This window comes from Physeter macrocephalus, chromosome 14 (genome assembly GCF_002837175.3).
Source record: "Physeter macrocephalus isolate SW-GA chromosome 14, ASM283717v5, whole genome shotgun sequence".
Lineage (NCBI taxonomy): Eukaryota > Metazoa > Chordata > Mammalia > Artiodactyla > Physeteridae > Physeter > Physeter macrocephalus.
In genome coordinates, this window is record NC_041227.1 from 90,197,069 (window position 1) to 90,218,856 (window position 21,788).

At 41.3% G+C, this 21,788-nt stretch overlaps 2 protein-coding genes across 6 annotated transcripts; one reads left to right on the plus strand and one right to left on the minus strand.

Moving 5' to 3' along the window:
- Positions 1–3,785: 3,785 nt before the first annotated feature.
- DERL2 (derlin 2) lies at positions 3,786–15,052 on the minus strand. Of its 4 annotated transcripts, XM_007102814.4 has the most exons (8): positions 14,756–14,874; positions 13,827–13,892; positions 11,621–11,694; positions 10,401–10,494; positions 9,274–9,469; positions 8,933–9,023; positions 7,365–7,498; positions 4,214–4,300 (listed from the first exon to the last, which is right to left on the minus strand). In XM_007102814.4, the coding sequence occupies exons 1-7, from the start codon at positions 14,846–14,848 to the stop codon at positions 7,393–7,395; spliced, it is 720 nt and encodes a 239-aa protein (XP_007102876.2). In that variant the 5' UTR covers positions 14,849–14,874; the 3' UTR covers positions 4,214–4,300; positions 7,365–7,392. The 4 variants fall into 4 exon arrangements, with proteins under 4 accessions (XP_007102875.2, XP_023983575.1, XP_007102876.2 ...); XM_007102813.3 differs by lacking the exon at positions 7,365–7,498 and having other exon boundaries at positions 3,786–4,300; positions 14,756–15,052; XM_024127807.3 differs by lacking the exons at positions 7,365–7,498; positions 9,274–9,469; positions 10,401–10,494; positions 11,621–11,694 and having other exon boundaries at positions 3,786–4,300.
- Positions 15,053–15,219: 167 nt separating this feature from the next.
- On the plus strand, positions 15,220–20,541 carry MIS12 (MIS12 kinetochore complex component). Of its 2 annotated transcripts, none has more exons than XM_007102810.4 (2): positions 15,220–15,348; positions 19,069–20,541. In XM_007102810.4, exon 2 carries the CDS (start codon positions 19,109–19,111, stop codon positions 19,727–19,729), a length of 621 nt encoding a protein of 206 aa, XP_007102872.2. In that variant the 5' UTR covers positions 15,220–15,348; positions 19,069–19,108; the 3' UTR covers positions 19,730–20,541. The 2 variants fall into 2 exon arrangements, with proteins under 2 accessions (XP_007102872.2, XP_007102873.2); XM_007102811.4 differs by lacking the exon at positions 15,220–15,348 and adding an exon at positions 18,398–18,925.
- The last annotated feature ends 1,247 nt before the right edge of the window (positions 20,542–21,788 follow it).

Below are 21,788 nucleotides of genomic sequence, written 5' to 3' on the forward strand. Positions count from 1 at the left end.
TGGAGCTATTTCATAAGGCATTAATCCCATTCATGAGGCTTCCACTTCATGACTCAAGCACCTCCCAAAAGGCATCACTTCCTAAATACCATCACATCAGGCATTGGGATTTCAGCATGAATTTTGGGGGGACACATTCAGACCATAGCAATATCTGTTAGCTCTCAAATTACAGATTCTGAGTATGCAAAAGACAGACCTCAGTCCTTCTTCCCAGTGTGCTTTCCAGAGTAACCTATTGGAGGGGACATATGCTCCAAATGATTACAAGAGTACCAGGTAGGTAATATAAATGAGTGAAATAATCTCTTGATAGAGCAAGTGCCCTGACTCTAGAAACAGCCACTCGTTATCTCTTGGCAGCAGGTGCCATGCAGGCCTGGTATTGCCAGATCTTCCAGTTTTTTGTTTTTTTCAAGAAGAGCCCCAAATGAAGATTTTCATGTGAAATCTGTCAATTTAAAACACTGGCTCAAAAAACAAAAACCCCCACAAAAACCATGGTGCAGGCAAAAGTAACCACATGCATAGGTAATTCATTCATAATCTCTGGCCTAATGACCCAGCTATTCTGCAGCTTCAAAGCTAAGTGGAACAAAGAGTTGAAAAATAAAATCCTATATTGGCAGTAAGCAGTGTTACACACATTGCCCCCTCCCCCAATCCCTCACATTAGTAGTCTGAAATCTGCTGTCCCTCCAAAAGAAGTCTCTTGTGGTTAAGTGGCTTTCATATGCAGATGGTCATAAGCTAATAGCTTATTCAAGGAATATCTGGGCTCTTCTTCTAAAAGGTGAATTGTCAGACACATCTCATTCTTAACTGCTCTGCAACGGTCCATGGATTTAACTATCTGTCCTTACCATGACCATACCGGCTGGTGGTCATTGTTGTTGGCTGGCTGGTCGGACCACCAAACCCCTGCCATTGATCATGTTGTTTTGCTCCATCCCACTTTGAGACAGCCATAAGCCTCAGCAACTAGGTACAAGCTTGCATGCACATACATTAATCCCTCTATAATTAAAAATACCAGATAATAGTTTGCTGATCAATAAACAAAGTATTTATTCAGCACCCATGTGCCAAGCACTGTGCTAGGCACTGTGGTGGATACAAAAATTTAAGACACGGTTCCTGCTCTTAAGGAGCTTACATTCTCATGAAGGAGACAAGACTAATTTACACGTACCAGCTAAGAACAATACAATATATAATTTGGTGTAAGAGTATGTTGTACAGACTCGAAGTGTCATAGGGATTCAAAGAACATAGGCAATGAAATAGGCCCTAGAGTCAAGGTATCTTGAAGAGCCAGGAATGGGGCAAGGCCTTGAAGAACTGAAGAGAATTGAGTTGAGGTCCCTGTTAGGTAGAAGTGGGAGTAACGTTCAGAGGAAGACAGAAAGTATGCATTTGATATGGGGGCTTCCTAAGAAGTTACTGTGCATTTCTGAGCAGAGGAGTGACTTGATTATACAAAGTTCAACAAATTTAATGCAAACTTGTAAACTATGTAAGTAGCTTAGGGGACAGCCTACAGAACACTGAAAACAATGGCAGTATCATGACTAGCAACACAGATGGCACTTACCTGTCAAAGGAAAACACAGCCACAACAGAAAATGCAGGCTATGAAGGACAGATGACAATTCTAGGAAGCCCTTTACCCAACAAGCCAATAGCGCCAATATTTCCTAATTTCATAGGCCCCACAGACAGAGTGAGGGTTTCATTACCAAGAATCCAGGACTTCTTTGCTTAGAGACTACACAAGAGGTATGAAAGATACTAGGACATACAAGAGTGACACAGAGAAAGAACAAGTGGAAGAGAGAAACAGAGAGAAATCCATAGTGAAACAAACAGCAAAATGTATGAAGTGTATCTCCTATGGAGATGCAATTTGCACGTCCATTTTTTAAAAATGAACACATACCGTATTTCTGCAACAAAAAAGCTATGCCTTAGGTGTGCTTTTCATTATTACTGGTGGAATTCAGGAATCTTTTAAATTCTATGTATGTCAGGTAAGTTGGTCACAAGATTCCAGGTATGAAATCTCACTTTTCAGTTGGCTTGCATTAAGAAAAAGAAGTGTGTTCTGGAAGAACCAAGATTGAGAGGTAAGCTGGGGAAGAAGCGAGGACTTTTCCTTACGTCCAGGTGAGCCAAGGTATCCGGATGCGCAACACCGGGCCAGGGATGGTGGTAGTGGGGCTGGACACTCAAATTAAGAGGTCAGTGCTTGGAATGCCAACTGCATAGGACACAGTGTAGTAGCACAGCGTGGCATCCTGCCACTGGGAATTCTCATCCCATAAAATCGGAGAGACCAAAATCCCATGACTGACTGCGTTTAGGCCATAAACTCAAAATGTTTCCTGTTTTACCCAGTCATCAGTATGTTTAGACATTCCCTACTTAAATGAACACTCAGTGAACAGATTTTAGGATAAAAATTTCTCCACAGATATTCCATGAATTGGATAACTCAAAGTTAACTAAGGGAGAACAAATTTAACTAGAGAAACCTATTTCTAGCCCCAAAACAACGAAAAACAAAACCAAACCAAACCAACCTTCTAATTAAAAGCTTTCTTGAACCAAGACAAAATTTAAGAATCCCATAAGGACTATACATTCTAAGATTGGCATTTAAAGATTTTTTTAAAGCCACTTAGGAATAACACCAGTCCCATTAACCCATGTTCCATAAAATTGCAACAATCATATTCAAAGTTACTGACGAGAAGCATGTACTTATATTAAATTCCATTACTTATGTATATTCCACTTAAAGATATTAAAATACTTTTCACTTCGCAAATGATCTGACAATTCCCATTTAAGATGTTTATTATGTTTAATCTCAACCTCATGTTCATCTTTCTGAGGGAAATCTCACACTCTAGAAAGCAACCACTTAGCCAAGCTGGAACTATTTGGGAAATGTTCCCGGGCCTACATGCCATTTATTGGAATGATTTGAATTACTCTCTTTCCTGGGGGCATTCGTTCTATTCCTCCCGGTTCTCTGAATTACTTAGGCCGTGTGATAGTAAACCTGCTGAGCCCCCAGGAAGTGAACATCTTGGGTAAGTACTTATTGAACCACTGGCATTAAGTGCCAACTTCTGTGGACCTGTCTGCTTTCTACCTGGTTGGGAGGGTAAACCAGGTACTTGTCTCCGAAAGCTTCTGGGCCTTTCGTGAAGCAAATGATAAATGTTCGCCAGCCAAAGACCCAGGGGACTTGCATCCCTGCCCAACTGGAACCGCCCACCTCAAGTTACAATCAACATTCTAACCCGCCTCCCAGATGCAAAGAAGATCTTCCTGTTGTCTTCTAAAACGGTGGCCATGACCTGCCTTTCCCTGGACACTTCCGAGCAGAGAAACGCAGAGTAAATAAATGAGACGGTACGTTAGCTTCGCGCCTACTTGACTCTCCTACAACAGAATTCCTGCTGCCACTAGATCCACCCTACCCTCTTTCTCCACCACGCTGTCTGACACCTTGAAGTTCTGTAAAACCCAAACGGAGAGCAAACTATCTGGACAACAGAAACAAATCTTCCCACGGGAGCTGGCATGCTGGGTTAGTCAGTCGTGTACACGGCCACGGGGTCTCAGCCACGTATTTCCAATCTTGAAATGAAATCCAGTCGAAAGCCGTGAAGACACAGGAAGCGCGGGCACGTAAACTGCTCTGAGTGCAGACCTATGCAGGAGAGCTAGAAGACATGGCGATAATTTAAAAGATCACACACAAAAGCTTTAAATCAGTGAGAGAGAGATGGAATTCAGTTTTATTTTGTCCTCTCTGAAACTTCCACTTACACCATGGCCTCGTCTATCAAAGAGGAGGAGGAAGAGGAAAAACTCTGCCCGTCACCACAGAACTCAAGTACTCAGGTACTTGTTCCTTAGAGGCAGCAGGATATTTGTTTCTCCAGTTTTTTGGCTCCAAGAGATTACACTTTCAGTACCAGTGTAGTGAGGAACCACTGGCAAACTGCTGGAAATGTCTTCTGGATTAATCAGTGTGTCATTTCATAAAGTGCTTCTGGAGTCAAAATCTTGTCAAGCTGTCAAAAGTGTCCATACTTTTGCAACACAAAGGATAAAAGAATCCCAATGGGTATGTCGCTGAGTCCTTCCCAGCTGGGTCTCGTTATTGGCGCTGCCACTTTAGCCGCCGAGGCGCTGGCCCTCACCCCAGGCAAAGCCTCCCGGCCGCTCTTCAGGTAGTGGATTGTAATTTGGATCTTCATCTGGTGTATCAAAAATAGCCTTCCTGAAAGACAGCCAACAGATATAATTTAGTCCCAGAGTCATCTTAGGTCCTAAATACTACTCCAAGATCAAAAAGATCCCATGGGGTTTCCACCAACGGACAAGCACTACGCCTGCCTACCAGTGAAACAGATACCATATTTTGAAGGGATTCATAATTATTTCGCATTTACATTAACTTTTACCTCCTTTACTAATTTTTACTACAAAAGCAATACATGTAATTGTAGAGAAAACAGGAAATATATACGCGCAAAGCATCCTAAATCCCCAGAGGGACTGACACTTTCAATATCCCTCCAGAACTTTTATATATGCAATTTGACAAAAGTTAGACACTACTTCTGTTTTGTAACCTTTCCCTAAATCTATCATGAATGTCTCCCCACAACCAAGGTATCACCCAACATCCACTGACAGATGAATAGACAACCAAAATGGTATATACATACAATGGAGTATTATTCAGTCTTAAAAAGAAAGGAAATTCTGACACATGCTACAACATGGATGAACCTTGAAGACACTGTGCTAAGTGAAATCAGACAGTCAGAAAAGGACAAGTATTGTACGTTTCCAATTATATGAGATACCTAGAGTTGTCAAATTCATGGAGATAGAAAGTAGAATGGTGGTTGTCAAGGACTTGGGGGAAAGAAGGAATGGGGAGTTAATGTTTAACGGATACAGAGTTTCACTTTTGTAATATGAAGAGTTCTATGGATGGAAGGTGGTGATAGAAGCACAATGTGAATGTACTTAATGCCACTGAACAGTACACTCAAAATGTATAAGATGACATATTTTATGTATACTTTACTGTAATTAAACTTTTTAAAAAAATTAACAAGTTATTCCAAGAAAAATCACACGGAGCATAAGAAGGGATAGCAAATATCCAAAAGACTTTTAAAATACTACTATATGGTCATTCAAAATTTCCTTAAAGAATTAACCATTAAAGAAGCATCCTCTATTTGCATTCATGTTTTTAATTGTACTTGCCCACAGCTGATGAAATTAGATTATCTGAAAACTCCTGTTTTATACTGGGGTCAGAAAAAGCGTCTATATTTCAATATGAGCTCCTTTAATTCTTACAAATTAACAATAAACAGGCACTAAAAGAAAAATAAAGAGCTGAACGAGCAATTCAAAAAGGAAATCCAAATGGTTAAAAAACATGAAAATGTTTGCTCTCACAAGAATGAAAGGAAAGCATGTTAAAAACTGAGACCCCCCCCATCTACTTCCCAAACATTAGGTAGGGCAGAACAAAGCAGGTGTCCATGCGGGGGGATGGGGGTGGGGAGGGGTGGAGCCATGGTGGCCCAGAGCAGGATGGGGGTTAAGGGAGCAGCCTGGCATAGGGAGGCAAGGGCCCAACTGTGGCATGCACACATGGAGCTGGCCTGCTGCAGGGTGTCAAGAGCCTGAGTAGGGTAAGGAGGGCACCCCCATAAGAGGGCAGCCTGACATAGGGAGTCTGAGGCAGAGCAGGGTGAGCAAGGCATCCATATGGAACAGGGGGACACAGTGATGAGAGACTGGCTACATATGGGGGTATTAATTAAATAAGTAAAAACATTAATGGTAACAGGAATTGGGTTTCTCACTGTCAGTGAGAATGGGGAAATAGGGAAAGGGGTGGATTGTCATAAAATAGAACACTGCTCAGCAAAAAGGGAACCAATTACTGTTACAAGAAAAACAACGTGAGTTTCAAAAACATTATGTTGAATGAAAGAGCCCTTATACAAAGCAGTATATACATACTATATGATTCCACTCTTGAAGTTGTAGAACATGCAAAATCATTCTGTGGAGGGACAAAATCAGCGTAGTGATTGTTTCTTGGGGGAAGGGGGCAGGGTTGACAGGAAAGGGACTTGAGAGAACTTTCTGGGTAATGGTAATTTTATCTTGATAGGAGTTTGGGTTACACAGGTATGTGCGTTTACGAAAACCCGTTAGTTGAAACCCTTGCGATTTGTGTATTTTGTTGTATATAAACAAAGAACTCTAGTTAGGGACTTCCCTGGAGGCACAGTGGTTAAGACTCCGCACTCCCAATGCAAGCAGCCCGGGTCTGATCCTTGGTCAGGGAACTAGATCCCACGTGCATGCTGCAACTAAGAGTTCGCATGCCACAACTAAGGAGCCCGCCTGCTGCAACTAAGACCTGGTGCAACCAAATAAATAAATTAATTAATTTTAAAAAAGAACTCTAGTTAGTGATATACATTCTAAAATATTTAGAGAATTAAGTATACTGGAATGGAAAGATGGATGGAGGGATTGATAGATGTACAAAAAGCAAGAATAGTTAACTGTTAATTGTAGAATCTATGTGGTAGGTAAATGTGACTGTATAATTTTTTCCACTTTTCTGTAAGTTTGGAAATTTTCATAATAAAATATTGGAGGAAAAATATAGAAAGGAAAAAAAATTGAATGAATCACGTGGAGTTGTACCAGAACTGCAAGTAGCCGTATAAACGCATGTTTTAAAAATACACAGATCTGAAAACATACATGTATAAACACTCATATGCATATGTATATAATTCCCTTGCTCTGTTCACTGAGAGGACTTGGGAGTAGTAATACTCCAAAAGCAATAAGCACATCTGCCGCCCAGACCTTGCCTTCTAAATACCATTCTCTACTAAAAAGGAACTAGGGCTCCTTAAAGAAATAGCTGATTCTACAACTGGGTCAAGAAGAGCACAAGATGAGCCTGGGATATCTTGCTAGGCCAGAAAGTAATAAATTGGTTTAAAAAAAAAAGAAAAGATGGGAGCATGTTGAAAAGTACTTCAAAGCCAGTTTAAGGAGGTTCCCTTGGCCAAATCTGGGACAATATAAGCATCAAAATAAAGAACAATAATAAGGGATTATAATCCATGAATAAAACATGAAACCATGGATTCTTGCAGATATAAGTGAATTGAAATTTGATAAGAAAAAGGATGTTTTACGTAGTCTCAAAGTACCTCCCCACAAAACACTTAATTACAAAGGGGAAAAAAAGTAACTTTGCAGTGGAGAAGCCCTGCAGATACCTTAATCAAGTAATCAAGGTGATTACCATCACTTTGGCAAATTCAACCAATTGAAATCCTGTGCCAATAGGCTGCAATCAGAAGAACGCAGTGTCACTTCTCTGATATTCTTGCCACAGATGCAAAACCTGAACCTAAATGTGAGGGAACATCAGACAAACCCAAATTGAGAGACATTCTACAAAATGGGGTTATAATCTTCAAAAACATGAATGTCACGAAAGACAAGGTAAAGCCGAGAAGCTGCTCCACGCTGAAGGAGACTAAAGAGACATGGTAACGAAGTGAAACACCTGAATCTGAACTGCATTCTTCTGCTATAAAGAATATTTTGAGGACAACTGCCAAAAGTGGAGTTGGGTCTGAGAATTAATGTTTATTTCCAGATTTTGACTACGTAAAAGACTGTCCTTGTTTACAGAAAGTGCACGTTAAAGGGGGTCATGGGGCTCTCCCACATTTGATGAAGATGTGGGGAAATGGACACTTACACATTGCTGGTGGAAATGTAAACCTCAATATCCATTCCGCATGGCGGTTTGGCAACAAACTGAACAGCTATTCTACTCGTAGGAATTTATCCTTTGAAAATAAGCATTGATGTGCGAAAAGGATGTGCTGCTACACATGGTATATGGATGTGTAGCTACAGGAATGTTCACCACTCCAATCATGGAAGGAAGAGCAAGAAGGAAGGATGTCAGTGTCCATCGATAAGAGATCCGTAAATCGTGTTCCATTCATAGCGGGGGTATCATGCAGCTGTTACAATTTTGTCGGACATTTATGATGGAAAAATGATTATGATATATTACATTAGAAAGAAGCCTATGAAATAGCATTTTTTAAGGAGTACACAGATAGTAAAAGGCTCATGAATACATATCAAAAGGTTAACGTGGTAGCCACTGTTATATCTAAATGGTGGGATTATGGAGGATTTTACTTTCTTGGTTTTGCTTATTCTACAATCAACATTTAATAATAAAAACTCACATTTTCTTCCTCAAGTGAACCCTTTTAAATGCAGTACATCCCAAGGACACAAAATTCTGGCATAGAAGGAGGTCCTATAAATCAAAGCTCTACCCTCAGGAAACTGAGATGTGAAAAAGAAGGGACCTGCTTAAAATCACATGGCTGGCTGGCAGAACAAACAGCCTATACCTGGTTTCCAGCCCAAAGCTATTTCCACTCTACTTCACTGCTTATCTCTATCACCTGTTTGGAAGACCAGACATTCCACCTTTAGAAACCTCCCTCTCGTCAGTGTTGCCCATTTTGCTACTTCACCTCTCTAAACTCAGACAGCATCCTTCATGAAACCAGTAGGCTCCTCCCTGGGACAGGAAGTGCTGGTGGTCAGCTGGGACAGCAATTACCACATCACCCTCAGGACACCTTGAGCCTCCTGCCGCAACTCTGGCATGGTCTGTTCCTACCCAATCCAATTGCTCCTCCACGGCAGCCAGATTGCTCAATCTCCAAATATTTACTGGCCTGAACTATGTGTGCTAGGGGCCCCGGTTTATCTGCAAGGAACATGTAACCTAGTGTTAAATACTCACAGAATAGATGGCGTTTTCAAAATTCTTATTCCACCAGGTTGATTGGGAAATACATCTTCCAGGAAAAAATATATGTGTCCAACTGCAATACCTAGAGTCAACCAGAAATAAAGGATGAGGGAGAGGATTAGAAATTTGATTTCAGGAGGCTCTACCAACAAAAATTTCTTCTCTTTAGGAAGAAATGTCAATATACTTATTAACATCTTGAAAACTAATACTGTAGTCTTTGAGCATATAACTATCAGACAATCCTATAGCCAGGCAGAATTAACATGAAAAATAGTGACAAAATAAGTTTGCAAGTAATATAATAGAAAAAGTAGTGCTAAGAATCTTACCCAAGAGGTCCACAATGATTGAGTTCCCCAACAACAAGGAAAAGCCCATGAGCACCCAGGGTAGAAAGGGGGCCTGGAAATTGAGAAGGCCGAAGAAGTTCATGCGGACATACGGGTTCCTTCGGCTCCACACGTAGACAAGCATTATTGTAAAGGCCTGGCCCAAGAAAACTAAGCTCACAAACAAACCAAAAAGCTAGCAGTTGGCATTAAGGAAAACAGCAACATTGAGTATAATAGGGAAGACTGGGCAAGAGAACTAAGGATTGTGTTCTAGCACAAATTTGAATTAGGAAAGGCGAGCAGTAGTTACATCTTTAGGAAAAAAAAAAAAAGCCTGAAAATAACTACCCAGAGCCATCAGGCAAAAACCTGCTTAGGTGACATCATCTGAATTGTTGCTAATTCAAATTAATATTCTGCTTTCATGAAGTTCTTGCCTCTTTAGAATATGCGTTAATTCCTTGGTCAGTCATCACCATGAGGACCTTTACAAACGTGAATCAAGCCAGCTGGAGCAAAGCCATCTTGTCAGACAGGGCTACGTGCAAGTCTGGTACTCAGCTGACAATTCCTTTTTTCAAAAAAGTAATTTATTTAACGAATGAGAAACTATAGCACAGGAAACTCTACTCAATGCTCTGAGGTGACCTAAAAAATGGGAAGCAAATCCGAAAAAGAGGGGCTATATGTATACGTATAGCTGATTCACTTTGCTGTACAACAGAAACTAACGCAACATTGTAAAGCAACTATACTCCAATAAAAATTTTTAAAAAAGTTTTGATGTTGACCAAATAAACATCTTACCAACTTAGTTTAAAAGTAAAGTACACCCATCAACAAGAATACATCTAAGATACTTAATAGTAACCCACCTGGGTTAAAAGTTCCTCTGACTTGCTCACAGTAGAAAAGCATCCTGTCCAACCTCTAGGCTTAGAAAAGCTGTCACATAAAGTATGCTGTAAAATAAATACGAGCCTGAAGCTAATATCTGGGGGGGTCTACTTTTATCTGTTCATTCCAAGTATCTAGTGAATTTTGGGAGACAGATGAAAAGCTTTAGGAAGAGAGAGGGAGTTCTTTAGTATTTTCCTGTATTTGTTCTATTTGTCGAAGGATACAGTCATTAAGAATCCACCAAAAAGGAACATAAATACAAAGTCTGCTGTCCGACCTCGGAAAGAGCCTTCTTCTAGCATTCGACAGTAACGATATCTTAAGTTCCAAGTTAAGAAAATGTTAAGCACACAAATATGAAGAAAGTAAAATTTAATGTATCACTTAAGTACACTTGGACTTCACTTTATGTGTAAGAAGTCAGCCTTTGTTTCTATAAGAATATTTATGAGCGGTAGTATGGTTGCTTCTCTTTTACCAGGCATTTTAGGCGAGGTGAAGAGAAGACCGGCTCCATGTTTTACAAAAACTGTTCCTGACTGGGGAACTAAGCCAGACACCACATAAACATGCTTCCCGTCACCTACTACACCTTTTCAAATTTGTACTGTCTTTCCCATGTTCAGCCACACCATAATCTACACCATCCTTGCTTTTTCACAACCTAATTTGGAGGAAATCCCCATCAAGAAGCTTCATGTAAAAATCTGCTTTTTCAGGCCAGGGAGTTAAGCATTGCTATACCTCAGTCAATAAGGAGGCATTACAATGAAAAAATTTAATTATTAGAAACTTACCAGAATGATATACCATACAGAAGACACAGGAATCCATCCTAGGGCAGGAATCCTGTCACCCCTAAAAGGCCCTCTGTGTACTGCAGATGAGCTGAGCTGTAACTCCCCTCTTAATCCAGAGGGTCGGGGTACAGGAGAAATGCCCTGCTCAGTGGCCCCAATTACCATCTGATTAGAGCACAACTCTTCCTCTTTCAACAAACTGGAACACGGCGAGCCCAGGAGACACGGCACTGTCTTTCCAACTAGTAGAACCAGCAACCAAGATCCAAGGAGATCTCAAGTTCTCCATCCCCCATGAACCCACTCCCAGGTTGTGTTTTATCACTTGGGGCCCACTGATGTTATTTTGTAAGTACGCCTCAATTAAATCACTTCTGCTCTCCCTTTATCAGATCTGTAAGTGGCTTATGGGCAGAAATGTAAACATTTTATGGTTAAATACCTCCCATTTGAATAAACAGTGACCTACAAACACCCTCAAAACATTACTAACTGACCGACTATTCTGTGTATCACTGAGCCAGTAGCCAGAAGTTACAGCTAAGATGGTAACAAAAATAACAGGATTAATAGTTTCAAACTTAATATTGTATTTCCTAAGTAAACCTAAAGTTTTTATGCTAACCCCACTTAGTAAAGGATACAGAAAAATCATGTTAAATAAAAAATTGAATCCAACTGGCCCAAAAAATAAGAAATTGGTGATTAGCCTCCATATCTGTTAAAAGAAAAAAATCAAGAGAAAGATAGATTAAGTAAAATATACCAGGAAACATTTTATATTAAGACGAAGGAGATATCCTATGACTACAAGGGTTGGAAGGCCATGAATAGATGATACTATGTCTGAACTCAAAAGTGAGGCACACATCTGACACTGAATTTTTATGCTGCTTCAATGAAAGATATCACTTGCCCCAGGAAGTTTCTAAGGATAGTCGGACAGAAAACTTGAAATTGTGATTCTTTCTTTTTTTAAAAAAAAAACCCATACCATATGGTCAGGCAAATTATGGGAAAAGTTTGACGGAAAGACTTGGTTAATTTGCAGAATAGGAAACAGTGCTTTCATATATGCAGTATCACAATCTAATGAATAGTCTCAAGATATGAAAGGAAAAATTGCTGGATCTAATATCAATTGCTAAGAAATGTTTCTATATTAGTCGTCAGAAAGATCCAGAGTGAAGAGTAACTCTAAAGCAAATACTCAAGTTCTAGTCTGAACAAAGAGCCAACTCCCTATAAGACCCAATACTTTAACAATTAGAGTCTAATTGGTACATACACAGACACTCATTTTCAAACCCTGATATACTCTTACCCACCCAAACCATCCACGCCTGCAATAAAAACAACTACTCACAATGATAGAACACTTAACATTTAAAGTGTTTTAAAATCTTCTGTTCTCTCATGTGATCTTAATTATCCTGTGAGATGAGCAGGTTGGTACTACCATCCCCATTTCACATATGAGGAGAGTAAGAGACCTGGATGATTTTAAAATGGCCTGCCCAAGGACACACAGCTTGTATAGGGAGACTGAACTCAAACTTAGAAATCCTAATTCCAACTGCAGATAATGGTGTCAAGAGTTTAACCTCAGGGGGCTTCCTTGCTGGTCCAGTGGTTAAGACTCCATGCTTCTACTGTAGAGGATGCGGATTCGATTCCCTAGTTGGGGAACTAAGATCCCGCATGCCACATGGGTGGCCAAAAAGACCCCCCAAAATACAAAAAAAACAAGAGTTTAACCCCAGGCAAAATCAAGTCTTGTTTGTTTGGATGGAGCTATAGCTCCCAGCCAGGGCCATGTGAGTAGAGGAGGAAGAAGGCAGTGATAAGGGTCCACAGGTCTGCTTTATGCATCATTTAATTCTTAAGAATTGGTAACTATTAACGTTGAAACAATTCAGGATTGTTTACTACATACTAACTGCATCCAGGATTTTAGAGTCCTCAACCTAGTGAGGAGACAAGCATATAAATAAGTGCAAGTATGAGATGAGAGATATAAAAAAAGTATTTACAGATACCCTAAGGACACAAGGGAGGACGAATCTGAGAAGGCTACACAAAAGCTGCATCTTAAAAGACAAGCTGCAGTTCAGTGGGTATACAGTGAATGAAACACATTTGGGACAGAGGCAACAGCAGGTGTAGAGACAGAATTACTGGTTTTGGGGTCTCTCTCTTACTCCAACTATAGCCTATATGATCATCCTAGAACAGGAAAACACATCTCTCTTTTAGCACTCAAATTACTGGAAAGGACAATCTCTCACTGTAATCTAATACACTGGCATGTTGTTTTAGATGTCAGTCTTCTGGAGTTCTGTTAGGATGATGTGATCCCTGGAAGATGGATCAGAACACTAACTGAACTGAGTTTCTGAACAGGACTATAGCAGTAACACCAAGGTGGTAGGTGTGGTACATGGTGGTGAGTGCACAAAATAAGGGCATCCTGTGAGACGCTCCCTGGACAGCTAGCTGATCAGTCTCCTCTCAATCTATAACATTAACTTTGAACCAGTGATTCCTAAATATAGGAACTGGACACATCAAATCAAAACCATGCAGGGAACTTTAAAAATAAAATACAGATTCTTAATTCCTACCCTTGGTGATTCTGATTTGGTACATGATGAGGAGCTTGAGAATCTCTTAAAAGTTCCAGGCTGCAAGAATCACTGCTTGGTAACCACCCCCCACCTCCATAAGCCTTATAATCAAGTATTCCCACTGAATTCTTTGAGAAAGTATATGACAGGATTAGCTACTAAAATATAAGAAAAACAAGTTTAAAAACTGAGGCATTAATGGCGGTTGTGATGGACCACTTACTTGAAAGTGTTTAAAGATTAATTCGGGATTGAAGTACAACTGAAAAGGTGTGATCAATTCCAACTGCTGAAATAGAAAAAGAATTTCTTCAAGCAAGTCAATCAAGAAACAAAATATCATCATTTACAACAACAGATTAATAGGGCCAGCAATTTCCCACTCTCAGTCACTTAGGCTGAAATCATTTAAGGCTTTCTTCTTAGGCTGGAGGAAAAGTTTGGTAAAGAATTGTGTAGAATTGATACAATTCTTTGTATTCCCCAATACCTAACACAAAATCAAAGTCTGTTTGATGTTTCAATAGTTGAGGGTAACGTGAAGGTATGGAAGGCAGGTGGTGATATCTTAGATACAGGGCAAGTAAGAGCAGCTGCTACGAATCTGTCCAACACATGGGCACCACCTGAAACAACTGTGTGAAGCAACAGAATTCACTCCAAAGAACCAAGACTCAATTACCCTGCCACCGTGAGGACTGGGTGCTTGCAGCCAACCTCTATTACAGACTGTATTTCAAGACTTTCCCGCTCGACAACTTCCAGCTTTCTATCCTCAATATCTACGTTTCTCCAGTAAGCGGACCCTCCTTCCACTAGTCACCACGTTATCATTTGGCCACCGCAGGAGTTCTCAGACACGTTTCCTGGGTGGGCGGCTCCCGCAGCCCTGACTTGGTACAGATCCTGCCTTTATTTCTCAGAAACTGACCCGCAGTCCTGATCCCTCAGCCCTCTTGGAGCAGCACTCCCTTCTAGGGTCACCGGATAAGCACTCACGGGGCCACTCCGAACCCCAAAGTGAACCCTGTACGCCTCCACCCACCCTTGAGACCAACCCCTCTGAGCTTCCCGGAGGCCCAAACCCCAGTTTCCCGAGGGCCCGGTTATATCCAGCACGGATAATGAGAAGCTGGCGCTGCAGCTGCTCACCACAGCGGCGGTGGTGAGGACGCAGGCAGTGGTGTAGGCGCGGCTGACCGGTGGGATCTGCAGGTACTCCAAACGGAGGCTCTGGTACGCCATCTTCCCCGCCGCCGGCGGCCCCCGCCCCCCCCCACTTCCCCTTCCGCCAGCCTGTCCCAGCGGCGGGGCGGGATCAGGGCGGGATCAGGGCGGGACCCTCCCCTTTACGTTGCTGCCCAATCAGCGCTGCTCAGCCACCAATCGCTAGAGCCCGAATGAAAGCACACCCGCCAATCATGAGTTGTGTCTCCGCGGCGGCCCAGCCTCGCTTCTCCAGCCTCCTACGTCGCTGGAAAGAGAGTGAGTACCGCTTCCTTCCGCCAATCCCCGCAGGCCACAGCTAGCTTTCCTGCTTGCCCCCGTTCCGTCACCAATATAGGTTGCCCCTGGACAGACAGCCAATCAGGAGCGCGGTGGCATCTTGCCCTCGCTCTAAGGCAGCTAGCGGTCGGAATTTGGGGGAGTCAGCGGCGCCGCCTATCTCTGGCAGCAGGCAGTGGTTTAAAGGAGGTGGCGGGAAGCCGGTGTTTGGTCGAATTCGTCACTCTCATGGTCGTTGGGTAAGTGCCACGGGGCTGCATTTTCTCTGAAGAGGAGCGAGAAGGGGTGGCACTGGCTGAGGCCTCACCGCCGGGGGTTGGAGCGGCCAGATGGAGCAGCGTCTCCGGTGGGCCGCGAACCTCCACCCTGAAGGTTCCGGCATGCAGCGGGGGCGCGGGGCTTGCCGGGAGCCAGTCCTCAGGCCGGAAGTGGTTCCTGCCCCGCGGTTTCTGGGGCTCCAGCTACTCTACTTGCTGAGGTGTCCTGGGCACCTCCCGCGTTTCACCTGTAAATATCTATTGAAACCGTACTCATCCTGCCCTCAGGAAATCTAAGGCTTGCGGAGAAGATAGGCCCGTGATAATAATATCCTAAAGTAGGACTTGGCCAGTGCCCGAAGAGAGGTCCTGATGGGAATTCAGAGGAGGGGGTGGGTCCCCAGGGAAGTGTATTTAAACTGACCCTTGGAAGATATTTGACCAGGCATCTTCTCTTGAGGGAAAGACATCACAGGGAAAGGCCATAGCTTGGTTTGGTTGGAACAAAGAGTAGTCAGATCATGGCAGGCAAAGTTAATATTATACTTTATTCGGTGGGTTATAAGGCAGCACTAAAGGTTGTTGGAACAGGGAGTGGCCTCGTCTGGTAGTATATAAGGAAGGAATTAAGTAAAAGGCTGGAGAGAGTGTTTTTTAAAAAGGATATGAATGGGTAATTTACAGAAGGAGAAACCTGAAGAGTTAATACGTTTCAAGTGGTGCTCAACTTTACTGGCAGTTGGAGAAACGCACATTAAAATATTTTTACCCGCACCCCAAGCATCACCCTCGCAGCCTATTGATAAAACAGTGCTGAATGTTTTGCTTACCCTGGTAAGCAAAACACCTTGACAGAGCTTTGGCAGTGTGTCGTAGGGCTGACAGGCGAGATTGGAGTTTTTTGAGAATCGCAAATTTGGTTTAAGGTGGATTTTTCAGTTTGGAGGCTTGATTAGGATTGGGTAGAGCTCATGAAAAGCAGTCCAGCATTGGTAGAAACAGCCGAGGCAAGGGTTTCAGAGAATCTTGCTGTACAGATTGTTGGTGCTTAGCATTTCAGAGTTGATCAGTCTTTCCGGGGGCTCATAATGAACAACCAAGCCGTTTGGACAACGAAAATATTACTCTGGTCTCCTAGGATAGTAGAGTCATGCTAATGTAAACAGTACGCTGTTTGGGGAGGCAAGGAGACTGTCGGTAGTTGCAGTCCTCGGTGTCCAGCCTGTGTGGGGGTTAGATGGTTTGGTTTTCAAAAAGCAACACTGTAAAACAATTTTACAAGATTGGCAAAAATAAGAATTTTGAGTAATATGAAGTGAAGGCAAAGATATGAGAAAGAAATTCTCATATACTGCAAATGGGAGGGTAAACCAGCCTAGCTGTACTCCCACCCCTAGTGTTCTGGAGAACATTTTGGCAGTATTTAGTGAAATTATGTATGAGTAAACTCTGTGGCTCAGCAACTATGGACAGTGGACACATGAAGTACGGTATACGCATATGGTAAAATTAATGGAAAACTTCAGTTAGAACCAATGAAGTGGGGCTTCCCTGGAGGCACAGTGGTTAAGAATCCACCTGCCAATGCAAGGGACACAGGTTCAATCCCTGGTCCGGGAAGATCCCACATGCCGCAGAGCAGCTAAACCCGTGCGCCGCAACTACTGAGCCTGCGCTCTAGAGCCTGTGAGCCACAACTACTGAAGCCCACACGCCTAGAGCCCGAGCTTCGCAACAAGAGAAGCCACTTCAGTGAGAAACCCGTGCACGGCAACGAAGAGTAGCCCCCGCTCGCTGCAACTAGAGAAAGCTGCGCACGCAGCAATGAAGACCCAGCGCAACCAAAAATAAAAATAAAATAAAAAAAGAACCAATGAAGTAAAATAACAATGAAGTGTAATAACATGAAGTGATTGCAAACATAATGTAAAGCAAACCATACGTAAACAAAACTGTATTTTTCAAGACTATACAGTTGACCCTTGAATAACGTGGGGATTAGGGGTGCCAATCCACCCAGCAGTCAAAAATCCTTGTGTAATTTAGAGTTGGCTCTCCATATATGCAGTTCTACATTCACAGTTTCAAGCAACTGTGGGTTATGTAGTACTTTAGTATTTACTACTGAAAAATATCCACGTATAACTGGACCTGTGCAGTTCAAACCCATGTTGTTCAAAGGTCAACTGTATGTCTAAAACCTGTTAAAGATGAATTAAAATTAAAGATGAACTGAAAAGGCATACATTAAAACACTGGAGTAGGTTCCTATGGGAGATGAAAGAAGAATAAAATAAGTAAGAGAGGACCTAGCATGGACCAAATATAGAGTGCTATGAAGTAGGAAGTATTATCACTTCAATTATGCATATGTGAGGTCCTTAAAAAGGAGGACAGAGTGGTTAGTAAAGGTCAGATGATGAAGGTCCTTGTAAGCCATGTGAAAGAGTTTGAAATTGATCCTGAAGGCATAGGGTAGTGTTGAAATTAAAATCCTGTTAATCCACAGAATCCTCTCCACAAACATAGAAGAGAAAGCAGTTTTATTACTGAATAAGCATATCTGGATTATAATGCATTATAGGTAATCTGTGAATGAGATTACAAAGACAGAAAGAAATTCTACTCTATTTTATACAGCTAAACCATTACAACCATTCTATTTTTAGCCATTACATAAGTTCTCAAGATTAACAGCATCTTGTCCCATACAAAGATTTGACTGCACCACTTGCTTCAAATTATTTCATAAAGTTCATCCTAAATTCACCTGGTAATTGAGGTAGCCATTTGTTTTAGCTAATTACTTTGCAGGAATAATGAAACTATTAATACTTTTATTTCTATGACAAGTATATGGTTACAGCTCAGAAAAAGGTCCCTAGGTTAAACACCCACAGTGACAGGGAGATAGGAGTGCTATTTTCCTAGATGTTTACATTTGAAAGGAATGTCTCCCAGACCCTTGAGAAAACATCAGGCTTGCTCAGCTTCTAATGGGATATTTTTCAGATGGCATGGTTGGAAGGACAGGGGAGTTGAGGACCTTGGCAACTTGAAGTGCTGGATCATGTTGAAGTTGAAGTGATGGATCATGGAGCTTAAAATGGAGAGAGGAAGAAGTGAGGTGGGAGAGACTGAGAGCTAGAAAAAGAAGATCAGAGGGCTGAAAGTCTTGAAGATTAAGGTATAATGTGAATATGCGAATGAGCGTTGGAAGACTAGCATATGAGGTTGTGGTCAAAAAGTAGGAGCAGCTGGGGAAAGAAGTTACAAATATCAATTGCCACGTGGCTAAAAGAGTGGAGATGAAGATCATCGAAACTCAAGAAACTGAGTCTCTAGGGCATCGGTAAGATCGTCCATGTAAACTTGAAAGTTGTCTGGGATGATGACAGAATTCCGAAGGCTGATCCGTAGGCCAGAAGCCTCAGTAACTGAGAGGTGAGGGAAGTGGACAATGAGGAGGAAGAAGGGAGGTTACAGGCTGATGGAAAGAGCCTCAGAGAGGCAGCGTTTGTATCCTGTTGCGGATGAGTGAAGCTGGAAGTAGCATCAGGTATCAAGGAACCTAAACTTCATATTTTTTTGTTTGCTTCTTTGTTTTGTTTTTGTTTGCTTTGCTGTCTGTAATGTCATTTGTTACTTTCATCAGATGATTTTTTTGAACACAAATGAAATTTTTTCTTATTACATTTGCAGATTTTTCACATTCAAAATTAACAAAGCAAAATAAGCCAAGATGTCTGTTGATCCGATGACCTATGAGGCCCAGTTCTTTGGCTTCACACCGCAAACTTGCATGCTTAGGATCTACATTGCATTTCAAGACTACCTATTTGAAGTGATGCAGGCTGTTGAACAGGTTATTCTGAAGAAGCTGGATGGCATCCCAGACTGTGCGATTAGCCCAGTCCAGATTCGTAAGTGCACGGAAAAGTTTCTTTGCTTCATGAAAGGACGTTTTGATAACCTTTTTGGCAAAATGGAGCAGCTGTTTTTACAGTTGATATTGCGTATTCCCCCAAATGTCTTGCTTCCGGAAGATAAATCTCGGGAGACGCATCCTTATAGTGAGGAAGAATTCCAACTTCTCCAAAAAGAAACTGAACAGTTACAGGAGAAGTATAAGACTGAATTATGCACTAAGAAGGCCCTTCTTGCAGAATTAGAAGAGCAAAAAATTGTTCAGGCCAAACTCAAACAAACATTGTCTTTATTTGATGAGCTTGAAAATGTTGGCAGAGACCATGGGACTAGTGATTTTAGGGAGAGCTTGGTGTTCCTGGTCCAGAACTCCAGAAAGCTACAGAATATTAGAGACAATGTGGAAAAGGAAAGCAAAAGACTGAAAATATCTTAATGTCTAAATAGTAAAAGGAGTTTGTCAGAAGGTGGAATGATAAGGGGTTTATAACAATGACCATTCTGATCCTAGTGAACTGTGTACTTTTGGGGGGTCTTCTTTGTTCACTCTTCCTTGTATTCCACATCCTCCTCTTTTTTGGTCCAATCTCCTGAAGCATCTCTGCACTACCTTGGACTAATCTTTGAAGCATCTGTGCTTAGCAGCCTCTGACGGGTGGGAAGGGATTCTTGGTTCAATAATGACTCATTTGAGGGCATGACTGAAGAAGTAAAGCTTTCCCTGGCCATTCAAAGATATTTGTAAAAGTTGTACCTTGGTCATGAGTCCTCTGTAACCTTGATCCTTTTGCCTTACTCTTTGGATGAGACCAAATGAGAAAAAAGTTAAGTGGCCATCTTCTTTATTAACCAGCCACTGCACTGTGGGACAGCCAACACAGATGGCTTGTTCTTGCCCAGTAACTTTTCTCACACGGGGACTTTAATAACTCGTTGAAGGAAGCAAGGAGCAGACAAAACAACTATGACCCTTAGAAAGAAGAAAGAAGTTATTTTGTTTCTAAAATAAATCCTTTCCATGACCAAGGCCTTGGTGAGGTTGAAGAGTGTACTGTCTTGGAGCCCAGCAATGGAAGACATTGGACAAAAAGGAAGCAGATTTCACTGGCGTAGAAAAGGAAGCCTGGAACATATCCAAGGGCAAAATTTATATTAACTGACGACTAGGTATTTATACCATTTTTTTTTCATGCTTCAGTTAGTTTTGGAATCTGCCTTGTACCTAATATTTAATTAACTTATTTATTCACACTCATAAGCATCAAATATTTAGTACTGTCAGTGATAAATTTTAGCTGTGTCTTGTGCTTAAATTCAATAGAGTCTAATATTTCCTTTTGTAACTAATCATGTAAAATGTTAGATCACCCAAGGAAAGGGGAGAAATAGCAATAGTTGCTCTTAAGGTATTACTTGCCTTCCACATCTTCCTAAAGAACAGGATTTGGAGTTTCTCCCTTATATAGAAGTGTAACTTAGGGTATTAATATTTGCAATTAAATATTTATCAGTTTAGGAAGGCTGTGTTTACCTGGAATACGTTTATTATCAAAGAGTCCTTTTTTCCAATTCTGTACATTAAATATATATATTTTTAAAGCATTGATTTGTGATTTTCTGCTGTATATAATGTCATGGTATGCGTCCTTCAGTATGACTTTTTACCCAAATGATCATTTCTTTTTATTTTGTATTTTTACATTTGGAACTTATTTAAAATCTCCTAGTGTAGTGGGTTGAATGGTGATTCCCCCAAAAGGTATGTCCATGTCCTGAATCCTGGAATCTGTGATTGTGCCTTATTTGGAAAAATGGTTTTGCAAGTAAAATTACGTTAAGGATCTGGAGATAAGGAGGTCATCCTGATTTATCTGGCTGGGCCCTAAATCCAATGACAGGTGACTTTATAGAGGGAGATTTGAGACAGACAAGGAGGAGGCCTTGTGACCACAGAGGGAGATTGGAGTGATGAAGCCACAAGTCAAGGAATGCCAAGAGCCACCATAAGCTGGAAGAGGCAAAGAACAGGTTCTTCCCTAGAGCCTCCAGAGGGAGTGTGGCCCTGCTGACCCCCTTCTTTTAAATTTCTGGCTTCCAGAACTGTGAGAGAATACATTGCTGCTGTTTTAAGTCACTAAGTTTGTTACAGTAGCTGCAGGAAACTAACATACGTAGTGAAATTAGAAATTAAGGTATTCATAAGGATGTAGGCTGCTTATTGATTGATTGATTGATTGATTGATTGATTGATTGATTGATTGATTGATTGATTGATTGATTGATTGATTGATTGATTGATTGATTGATTGATTGATTGATTGATTGATTGATTGATTGATTGATTGATTGATTGATTGATTGATTGATTGATTGATTGATTGATTGATTGATTGATTGATTGATTGATTGATTGATTGATTGATTGATTGATTGATTGATTGATTGATTGATTGATTGATTGATTGATTGATTGATTGATTGATTGATTGATTGAT

Bases quoted from the DNA above. Each gene is read 5' to 3' on its own strand.
- MIS12 (XM_007102810.4), top strand. From the start codon at position 19,109: ATGTCTGTTGATCCGATGACCTATGAGGCCCAGTTCTTTGGCTTCACA.
- DERL2 (XM_007102813.3), bottom strand. From the start codon at position 14,848: ATGGCGTACCAGAGCCTCCGTTTGGAGTACCTGCAGATCCCACCGGTC. The intron at 10,495-11,620 runs GTATCCTTTACT...TTGGAACTTAAG, and splicing joins TTATTTAACATGATTTTTCT to ATATCGTTACTGTCGAATGC. The intron at 4,301-8,932 runs GTGAGTATTTAA...GCTGTCTTTCAG, and splicing joins TTGAAAACGCCATCTATTCT to GAAGGCTATTTTTGATACAC.